We start from the raw sequence: 10,996 nt of genomic DNA on the forward strand, positions 1-10,996 counted from the left end.
TTAAACTGTTTACAGAGGGAGCATATACTGGAAAAGTCGTTTTGCTAAAAAAAAAAAAAAAAAAAATCCTAAGCCAGGAGTGGTGGAGAATCCTTTAATCCAGCACTCAGGAGGCAGAGGTAGGCATATCTCTGAATTCAAGACTAGCCTGGCCTACATAGAGAACTCCAGGATAGTTATGGCTACATAATGAGAATCTGTCTCAATCATTATCATCACCACCACCATCATTGTTATCGTCACCACAATCATCACAATCACCATCATCAATACTGACATCTTGGTAAAAGCCCTCAGGGTTTCTTTTTCCTCTTCTTCCTCACACATCTTCCCCATTTCTCTTCCTCTCTCCCTCCTTTCTTGTTCCTCACTTTCTCCTTGCCCTGCTGTCCCCAGAGCTTGCCTTTGCTTGAGACTGAGAACACTTGACCATGTCATGATTAACCAGCCCATAGGAACAGAAGCAGGGGCCCTTTTCCCTTCTGTTGAGACTTGGGGGTGGAGGCGTTTTCGGAGGGCTTTGAGACCATTGGGAAAGCCTCCTTTTCCTTCCCTCCCATGAGTTTCACACTAGCAGGGGAGGCAAGTCAGGTCAGTTGGAACAGGACAGCATGGGGAAGGTGTGTGTGCCTGAGGGCCACTCAGGGAGATGCTCTCCCTGGGGTGCTGGCAGGGGTAGAGGTGGATGGAAGAGTTGGGTCTTATCCCTGAATCCTTGCCATTCTTTTCAACCCCTGCACTTAAAGTTGCTACCTATGACTTGGACAGAGGTAGTGTCTCAAGGCTGTGCTCCTGGACAGGGCAAGAACAAGGAGAAGCATTCATCATCAAAACTGCCCTTGTGATGTGACCACCCCCCTACTTTTCCATACATACCAGTACTTAGGGATCAGAGATGTCTGAGTCACTCTTCCACAAGTGCTGTGGCTTGTGGTTGAGTAAGATACAGGTCTGAAAAGACAGGCTCACGGGCTTTCTGGATGTTTTCACAAGGCCAATTAAAAGGACAGATGAAGGACAGAAGTGGATCTGGGAGAGCCTTTGAACAAAGGCATCAGTGAAGCACCCGTTCATGCAAACTCTGCAAGCAAAGCATGTGGTGGTGATATTCAGACGGTCAGTTCACTGTGGTGGACATGTCCAGGGATGAATCACAGATGTTTGGTATATCTGGTCCTCAGACCCTAGAATGAGCAGGCTGCTTTGAAGACTCCATGATTTAGCATAAACAAACCCAGCAGGGACCTATGCTTCTGTGCTTTTCAAGAAGAGATGTCAAGCTCTGTGGGATGTTGGATGTGGCACTGGAGTGAAGAAAAAGAGAGACAGAAACCCAGGCCGCTGAGGCCTGGAATTTGGGCTTGGGATGGGAGGACATGGCCTGGTCTTCATAATTTGTGGTAAGAGCTGAGGAGCAAACACCAAGATTCACCTCCCATGGGGCTGGGAGACAGTCAGCCAAGGGAAGTATTGGGGACGCAAGCCTGAGGGCCTGTATTCAGGCCTTAACCCATGTAAACAGCCAGTGTGGTGGCTGTGCTTGTAATCCCAGCACTGGAAATGCGGAGACAGGCAGGTCCGGGGACTCGCCAGCCTATAACCAGTGGCTTATAGGTTGTTATTTCCTTGAACAAGATGGGCATTTCCTGAGGAATGATACCTGAAATGACGACCTATGACCTTGGAATGCATGCCCCCCCCCCCCACACACACACTCACTGACATAACACTACAGGTGGGGAGGGGTGGTCATGGACTATAATCATGAAACTTGACCCACAAGGGCTGGGGAGAGAAGGGTGTAGTGGGTGTGTGAGAGAGCTGGGCTGTAGGATTCTCCACCCGTGTTTGCATTTCTCTCCAGATTCGTAGTCTGCAGGCTCTTCTTCCTCATGGATAGGCTGAGATTCTCTATTACAGGAGACCTTTGCAGTTATCTAGCTGTGTGCGTATGACTAATATAGAGCAATATTAGTTACCATTAATACTTATAGTATATATTTATTACATGTTTATTTTAAAGGTAACTCTTAGCTTTCCCAGGGGTTCAAAGTGAAGTCAAGTGCACTGTGGATGGAGAATGGCAAAAAGAATCAGGAAAAACAGAAACAAAAACAGTAGATTGAAAACAAAGATGGCAGCCCTGGTACCCGGCACCTGGGAACGAGCCTGGGGTCTCTGGGACCAGGCAGCCAGCTCCTCTATTCCAGGTACTCAAATATGGCAATATGGTACTTGGCAATATGAGCTGATAAAAAATACAAGAGGCTCAGGTTAAATGAGAAAAAGTTAAGAAACAAAGACTTTTAGTATAGGGATTTCCCAAATACCATGTGAGACATTCTTTAAAAAAAAAAAAAAAAGTTTAAAAAAGAAAGAAAAGGTCTTCTCTGTCCATGACCTCCACAGCAAGCTGAATTCCATCTTCCTTTTATCCCTCCATCCCACACATCAGCTGAGGAGAAGCCATGCCTGAAGTTTTCTTTTCTCATCTTTATTTCCCCTTTTTAAAATTGTTAACCCACATTTCCAGAGACTTCACCAGCCCACTGATGCAAATTAGCTCACTTGAAAAAAAAAAATCAGTGTCTCTGGCTGGTTTTCTCACTCAGGACTCTGTCCCTATGAGTTACCGAAGCCCTGCCTGCAGCAGCCATAAGTTGCTCAGCGCCCACTAGGCCTTGGGAGGCTGCTGAGAGGCCTGCCCTGGGAGCAGAAGCTGAGGCTGAGCCTTGGCGCCCTCTATTGGTGAGCTCCAGATGGTGAACAAGAGAAATGCCCATGGCGTGCCAGGGTCAGCCAGCAATCCTATAGGCCGGAAGTCCTCCAGAGACTGGAAAGGACTCTTTTCTGATAACAGCCACAGATGGCCTCGCCACCCCAGTGTCTGCGCCTTCTTCCTTGTGGACCTTTTTCTGGCTATGTATATTACCTGTGAATAGATAACATTCAATTCCATGCCTGTTATTGGTTGGTTCCCTTTTTCATCAAACACTCACCCTGGCTCTGGCTTGTCCAAAATTCCAGTCAGCCTGTCATGGAAAGTCCACAATCAGTGTCCCAGTTCCCGCACCATACCATAGGCTGGGTCTCTGAGGAAAATCGTCTCCTAAAAAACCAGACAGTTCTAGAGAGCGCTGATCAATCTTCAATGACTCCTTTAAGGAAGGATAGTTGACACCTTTTCAGCCTCTATGTAAAGCAGCGCTGCGGTTTGCCTTGGTGGCTGCACTGAGCACAGCCCAGAATCAACACACATTAGCAGAATGAATAGTGGAAGACTGAGGAGGGAATCCTCAAGTCAGAGTTATTTTTAAATAAATAAAGGGACTGGAGAAATGTCTCAACAGTTAACAGTACTTGCTGCTTTTCCAGAGGATTCGGATTTCAATTCCCAGCCCCAACATGGCAGCTCACAACCAACTGTAACTCCAGTCCTAGGGGACCTGTCGCCCTCCTCTGGCCTCTGTGGGCACTGCATGCAAGGGGAGCAAAAGACCTACATGCATGCCTTTAATTCCAGTACTTGGGAGACAGAGGCAGGTGGATCTCTAGAGTTTAAGGCTTGCCTGGTCCACATAATGAGCTCCAGGCCAACCAAGGGGTACATTGAGAGTAGAAGAAACCTTGTCTCAACTCCCTTCTCCCCCTAAAAAAGCTACCACCACCACTACCAAAAAAAAAAAGAAAGAAAGAAAAGAAGACTTACATCCAGACAAAACAACACACACACACACACACACACACACACACACACACACACAAATAATTAACAACAAAAAGACATGGGCTGGAGATATGTCTCAGTTGGTAGCACGCTGCCTTGCCTAGCACTCATAAAAGCCCTGACTAAGAACAAGGCATGGTGATGCACACCTGTGATCCCAGGCCTTGGGAGGCAGAGGCAGGCAGGTCAGAAGTTCAAGCCATGCTCAGCTACATACCAAGTTTGAGGCACCTTGATATACATGAGACCCTGTCTATAAAATTAAAAAAAATTAAATAAAGACACTTTATTTACAGATAATACAAAATAAACCACGGGACAAACTACTGGGTAAGGAGGGGAGGGAATGACCCCACAATAACCGTCCTCTCTATCCCAGAGTAACTTATAAAAAATTAAAAAGGCCTGGGCAGGGGCTGGACTGGAAGCACCTTTGCATGGGGGTTGGACCTGTCATCCTCAGCCACGCTGTTCTAGAACATGGTAGAACTGATTATCTCCCCCTCTGAGTCCCAGGCCTGGCAAATATGGGGCATAGCTACAAAGATAGTTACTGGCCATTGCAGAGGCTCCCCAGCTAAGGACTCTGGCTTCTGACCTAAAGGGCTGGGGAATCCAGGAGGTGGGTAAATGACTTTGGGGGCAGGCATGGGGTAGGTGTTATTGCAATGCTCCAGCCAACTTCCTCCTGGCCGTGGAAGAGGGTCTACGCTGGGTTCGGGAGCAGCCATGTCAGGGCGGGAGTGTGGGGTCTTCAAAGCGATGATGTTGTTGAGTCTACCACCTCACGGCCGTTGCAAACAGTGGGAACAAACTGGGATCCAGACCCTAGGGAAAGGTAGCCAGAGGTTGGGACTGACCCTAAGAGGCAGCAAGAGGGTGACCATTCACCTATGCCTCTCCCTCGTGTCCAGTGTTATCTTGACAGTCCCCCATTCCCAGATAAGGAACCTCAGCAGCCTGAGGAGGGGACTTCATGCCTGGGAGCTGGGCAGAAGAGAGGACCCAGTAGGGGAGGGTATAGGATGCTCACCTTGAGCAAGGTTGGCGCCGGCCCTGGGGGCAGCACTGCCAAACCGGCTGGTAGGTGCCCGGTGGCTCACCACATTCTTCTGTGGCTGGAAAAGGATGATGTGCAGCTTGGGTGCAAAGAGGCAGCCGAGCACCACAGAGCCACTGAGGCTGACAGACACACACATCGTAGTGGTCTGCACCTGTGAGGGATGCGAGTGCAGGGGTCAAAGAAGGTCAAGGAAGGTCAGGAAGACACTGCACAAGCCTGGGCCTGGGCCTGGGCCTGGACCTATGACCCCTGCCTAGGTGGAGGCAGAGCAGGATGGTAGTGTCTACTGAACAGTCCTTTGGCCATCACAATGGCAGTGTTAGCCCTAGTTAATCATTTTCGGAGGCACACCAGAATCCCAGCTGTGTTATAAACATGAACTGGTACATACATGCCTAGGGGTGCATGCATGCATAGGAGTGCATGTACAGGCATGTAAGGGGTGCGGGTATGGAGTACATCTGTGTAGATGCAAGCATATCAGTGTAGACATATGTGTGTGGTAGTATGGAGAGGAGTGTGCGCAAGTGTTTGTGGGTGGGGAGGGATCTATGTGTGGGCAAGATGTGCATGTACTATAGATGTGCCAGGATGTGTGCACACACTTGTAGGTGCATAAGGGAATGTGTCTGCATCTTCACATACGCAGGCATGTGTGCTTATACACAGGTGTGTGCATGCATGGTTGACCGCTGTGCATCTCTGGTGAGTCTTTAGCTGCCAATGATTGGCATGCAAATGCAAATCATATGCAAATGCAGGCTGAGTCAGCCCAGATTCCCTCCCCAGCCTTGGCCTCCTCTACCCTAGCAGGTGGCTCAGCAGGTGCAAACAGAGCAGCCAAGCCCAGCAATTGCCACCCCCAGCAGTGTACCAGGATACCTTTGTCTGGGAGGAAAGGACCTACACCAGGGCTTTTGCCACAATATTCCTGTCCCTTTCATTGTTAAGGCCATCAGTCTAAGACCCTGGTCGGGACTTTCAAGCTGAGTGACTGGAGCATGGGCCAAGCGCTCTCTGGGTCTTCATCAGTTAAACAGGAGAGCTGTGGCTTTCGAGTCATGAGGATTAACCAAGATGATGCTCTTATTATTCAGAGCTCAGCCCACCTGCCACCTCCTCAGAGAGACCTTCCAGGGCCATCTCCTTTGAAGTAGCTCTTGTTTGTTGGAGCCGAGGCCACCCCTTGAGTGCCAGTTGGAACTGTTTGCTTGAAAGTAACCAACTGGAGTATATACAGTTGTCACCTTCTTTAACTTTTCTCAGCCCTCTTGCTGCGTCTCTTCCTCCTACCCTTCCTGTTCTTCATTTGTTGATCATCCCCACCTCCTTTTCCAAATGACCCTTCACTGGAACAAGGCACAGCCTGCACTCTCTGGAACATATTTCTGCAACCCCAACATCTCCCAGGTTAGGGGATGGTATCAGTCCTGACGCCTGCCCCCACCCCCATGACAGACACCTGGCACCACCCATGACTGACACCTGGCACCACCCATGACTGACACCTGGCACCACCCATGACTGACACCTGGCACCACCCATGACTGACACCTGGCACCAGTCCCCATCCACCCACCACCTACCCCCAGCAAGTTCCCACATCCCTGGACATTTCTCCAACCTTTCTTTCTCCCTTAAACCTTTCCCTGGGAAAGCAGGAAAGACCAGGTCCCGTGTTCTATCTACCCTGCCTACTTTGGCAACGCAAGCTCACCCGATAATCACTGGAGGTGACGTAGAAGATGGGAAGGAATGCCAGCCAGATGATGCAGGTGGTGTACATGGTGAAGCCGATGAACTTGGCTTCGTTGAAGTTCTCCGGGCACTTGCGGGTCTTGAAGGCATAGAGCGTGCAGAGAGCGATGAGGAGCACGTTGTAGGCCAGTGAGCCAAGCATGCTTGCGTCACGGTGGTTGCAGCGCAATGTCACCACTTCCCGCCGTTCAGGGGCTGTCTCCTTGCCTATGCCTGGTGCCTCCACCACCAGCCAGGCAGCAACAATGAGCAGCTGGCCCGAGATAAGTGCCAGGCAGATGGCCACTTGTGAGGCAGGACTGATGAAGCGCGGCCGCTGGGCACCCTCCCGGGCCCCGCCGAAGATACGAGCGATGCGATTGGTCTTGGTGAGGAGGGCTGAGTAGCAGACAGAGAAGGCAGTCCCCAAACCCAGGCGCCGTAAGGTACAGACGGCCGTGGACGGCTTGGCAATGAAGATGAAGGTCATACAGTAACAGAGGAAGACACCTCCCAGCAGAATGTAGCAAAGCTCCCGGCCAGAGGCCTTGACCACGGGTGTGGCATTATGCCTCACGAAGACACCCAACACAAAGAGGGTGGCCAGGGCACCTAGGCAGGCGATGGTGACAGGTCCCACCGCCCAGGCATCACCCCAGCGGATGTACTCCTGGGGCAGCTCAAAGCATCCAGTCAGACTGGCATTAGGCCAGTAGCCCAGGCCACAGTCAGCACAGGTGAACTCATCCAGCCTGTACTCATAGGGCTGACAGGGGATGCAGAGCCAGCAGCAGACCTCACCGGGCTGCACGCTCTTCACCTCATTCTGAAGGCAGGGCTCGCTACAGCGAGAGGGAGGAAGGGGACCAGCTGATGGGGAGGCCCATGGGATGATGCTAGTATCCAGAGTCAGACCTTCTGCCCAGTAGCCTACCTTCTGGTAGCGATAGCGCCCATTGCCTGCCCGCAGATAGGTGAAGATGTTGTAGCGGCCAATACCGTCACCAAAGCGGTCAAAGCGGACCTCGTCGTCTGTATCTGCTGGGCGGAAGGGGGCTGGAATAGAGAAGGAAAGACTGGTGAGGTCCTCTGATGTGACCTCAAACTTCACCCTCAGAAGGAACCAGAACCCCAGAGCTATGGGCTGCAAAACTGAAGCCCATCTTATGTTAACCACAGCTACTTTTTCTTTTTGACATTTATTTTTATTTTATGTGCACTGGTGTTTTACCTGTACGTATGCCTGTGTGAGGGTGTAAGGTCTTGGAGTTACAGAGAGATGTGAGTTGCCATGAGGATGCTGGAATTTAAACCTGAGTCCTCTGGAAGAGCAGTCAGTGCTCTTAATCACTGAGCCATCTCTCCAGGCACCACCCCACCCCACAAGCTACTTTTCTAAAGACAGTTTATAACACACTACAACCCCTAGACTTCAGCATCAAACTCAGTCTTACCCATTCTAAGCCCCAATTCTGTTATGACTTGCAATCTTAGACCTTAGTCTTCAAACTCTGACTGTATCACAACCTAGCTCCTAACCCTAACCATAACCCTAGCCCTAGCCCTAACCCTAACCCTAACCCTAACCCTAACCCTAACCCTAACCCTAACCCTAACCCTAACCCTAACCCTAACCCTACTCTCTCCCAAAAACTTAACAGAGGTTCCAAAGCCACATCTGGCCTCTAGCTGCAACAGTGCACGACATCCACTTTAGTCCCGGTCAGTCCTAACTGGTCCCTTGCAAACTGAATCCCAACCTCAGTGGCCACCTGAAACCAGAGCCTTCCACAGGATGGCTACTGCCACCCTCTGTCCCCTAACCCTCTGTCACCCAGCTAGGCTCAGGAACCAGGATGACAGCCACCCCTGATCCCAGTGAGGAATCAGGTGTCCAGCCAGATGAGATTTAAGGGTCTTAGAAGTAAGCGGTGCTGTCTGGAGTTAAATCCCCACCCAACCAGCACCTAGGTCTTCTTCCTAGACTCCACATTCTCACGATCTCTCTCTACCCAACCAAGCCCAGCAAGCTGAAAATGGCTTTTCTCTCACATCAACTACATGAAAGCCCAGATGCTCTAATCCAATCATAGCTCTGGGTGTCTATCTTAGTGGAATTAGTTTCAACACGGATTCCACAGGAACAGAGCTAGTTAACTACACACACACACACACACACACACACACACACACACGCGTGTGTGTGTATGTGTATTTTTTTTTGAGAGTCTCACTCTGTAGCCCAGGGTAGCCTTGAGTTCATCCCCTAGTGCTGGGATTAGGCATCGTACCTGGCAAAAACATTTCTTTTAAACATTCAGTTATGGACTGGTGAGATGGAACAAACAAATCAAGGTGTTTGCTGTCAACCCTGATGACCCAAGTTGGATTTCTGGGACATGAATGATTAATTAAAGCAACAGGAGGTTAACTAAAAGTTATTGGAAATTCTATGCCGTTTTAGATATGAGGTCAGCACCCTCAGACTTTGGTACCCATGCAGGTCCTAGAAGCTGCCTCCACCACCAGGATGCTAAGGACAACTGTCCTCTTGGGCTAAGTCTCGCCCTGTGATTCTATGCTCTGTCAGCCCCGGCAGCTTCTCCCACTGCACCCTCAAAGATTCTTCCTGAAGCCAAGCACAGTGGTTCTGGAGCTGTTGTTCTTCTTAATGGTACTTTAATTTTTGCTTCTGAGAACACTTGGCTACTTTGGGTAGAAAAATCAAGTAGAGGACCAATATAGCAGTGCACAATATAGTTCCAGCACTCGAAAGGCTGAGGCAGGAGAATTGCTATGAGTTTGGAGCTATCCTGGGCTACACAGTGAGTTGGAGGCAAGCCTAGGCTACATAGCATGACCTAAATAGGTTTTTAAAAATCAAGATTAGTAATAGAAGTTTCACCTAAATAGAGGAAGTTTTCCCTGTGGTTCACCCTCAGTCTATCCTGTTTGGGACTCTCATTGTGCCTGTGAAATGCTTGGGTTCCTCTAGCCGATAAAGAACCAAGAGCTAGAAGGTAATGTCCAAGCAGTAGACAGAGTTCCTAGAGTCAGGACCAGTCCAGATTCCACTTCCTGGAAGAGTCTCAGAAAGTGGAACCTCAGCCCTGACTCCAGCTGGGGTCCTCTGCTTATGGTCCCTTTGTCCTAACTGACACAGTCCCTGACTATGTCCTTGTGTTCCACCCTGTTTTCTTAGCAAAGTAATGGAATCCGAAGGCCTTCAGGCTAACGGACACAGGGCAGCACTGTTACCATCAAACTTGACATTGAGCACGAAGTCTTTGTAGAGACGACGCCCATTGACAGGTCTCATGGCATCACAGAGGCGGGTAGTGTTGGGACAGAGAGCACGGTGCATGTTGTGCAGAGCGTGGGCCATGGCGTACACGGCATTGACCACAAACATGATCTTTGACTCCTGTTCAAAGGGCACGGCCCTCAGAGAGTGGGCGGCACAGTCTCGCTGCCGGAAACTGCAACGGAACCTCTCCTCCCAGAACTCACGGAACCAAGGGTTCCTGCTGTTGTTCCAGGGATCCAAGCTCTGGAAGTAGGAAGCAAAGTCACTGATGGGGTAGGAGGCCAGCTCAATGGTGATGGCGCCCTCGGCAGCCCTTTCACTGCCTGCCACCACACTCTCCAGGGCCCCCCAGCCGTCGCTGGCCACCCAGGTGAAGCTGGCATTGAGGCGCTGGGTGGCTGCAAGCAGCTCACGGGCATCCTCGGATCGGGTGAAGAGCACAGCCACACGGGCACTGGGCTTCTGCAACAGGGCTCGCACCACACCCTCGAAGGCTGCGCGGCTCATGGCACGGCCCACCTTCTCAGAAGTGGCCACGCAGATGTTGCGTGCCCGAGCCTCGAGCTCGAAGGCCTCAATGCCTGTCTCACCATAGTCACCCTCAGATGCCACCGTAGACACATATGTCCAGTTGAAAAATCGGAGAATTTCAGCCATGGCCTTGGCTTGGAAGAAGTCTGGAGGCACAGTGCGAGCAAAGTAATCATAACGGGACTTGTCACTCAGCTTGGCACTGGTGGAGGCATAGCTGATCTGTGGGATCTGGAACAGCCGCAGGAGATTGGCCACCTGGGCAAGGGTAGGGAGCAGAAAGGTCAGAGACCAGGTGAAGCAAGCATTAGAGTCTGGTGCATCCCCCACACCTATAGAACTTGGGGGACCACAGGTCAATTCTGAGAGGTCCCTATAAAAAGCCCTAGTCTGAACTTGATGTGTCTTCTAGCTGGAGATAGAGGGTTTCTCTCCTCCCCTAAGGATTGAGGGGGAGAACACCCAGGACCATGTGGTACACCCGAACCAGATGTGGGGCAAGGGGAACGGAATGGTCTGGGGTGGAGAGAGATTAGCACTTGGCTGCACCAGGATAAAGAGACAGTAGGGGTCATCTGGGATACTCAAAGATGCCAGTCTCTCCCTCTCCCTCTCCCTCTCCCCCCTCCCC

General features: G+C 50.7%; 1 protein-coding gene across 1 annotated transcript in view; it reads right to left on the reverse strand.

Annotated features, from left to right (window-relative positions):
• Positions 1-3,998: 3,998 nt before the first annotated feature.
• The window catches only part of Grm2 (glutamate metabotropic receptor 2), an 11,389-nt gene continuing 4,391 nt past the window's right edge, over positions 3,999-10,996 (reverse strand). The window contains exons 3-6 of the mRNA XM_028756823.1: positions 9,786-10,623; positions 6,508-7,583; positions 4,761-4,941; positions 3,999-4,555 (exon numbers count right to left, since the gene is read on the reverse strand). Of these exons, the coding sequence (XP_028612656.1) occupies positions 4,482-4,555; positions 4,761-4,941; positions 6,508-7,583; positions 9,786-10,623 (2,169 nt within the window). The 3' untranslated portion in view covers positions 3,999-4,481. The remainder of the gene's footprint in view (positions 4,556-4,760; positions 4,942-6,507; positions 7,584-9,785; positions 10,624-10,996) is intronic.

Source organism: Grammomys surdaster, unplaced genomic scaffold (assembly GCF_004785775.1).
Source record: "Grammomys surdaster isolate TR1022 unplaced genomic scaffold, NIH_TR_1.0 126131, whole genome shotgun sequence".
Taxonomy (NCBI): domain Eukaryota; kingdom Metazoa; phylum Chordata; class Mammalia; order Rodentia; family Muridae; genus Grammomys; species Grammomys surdaster.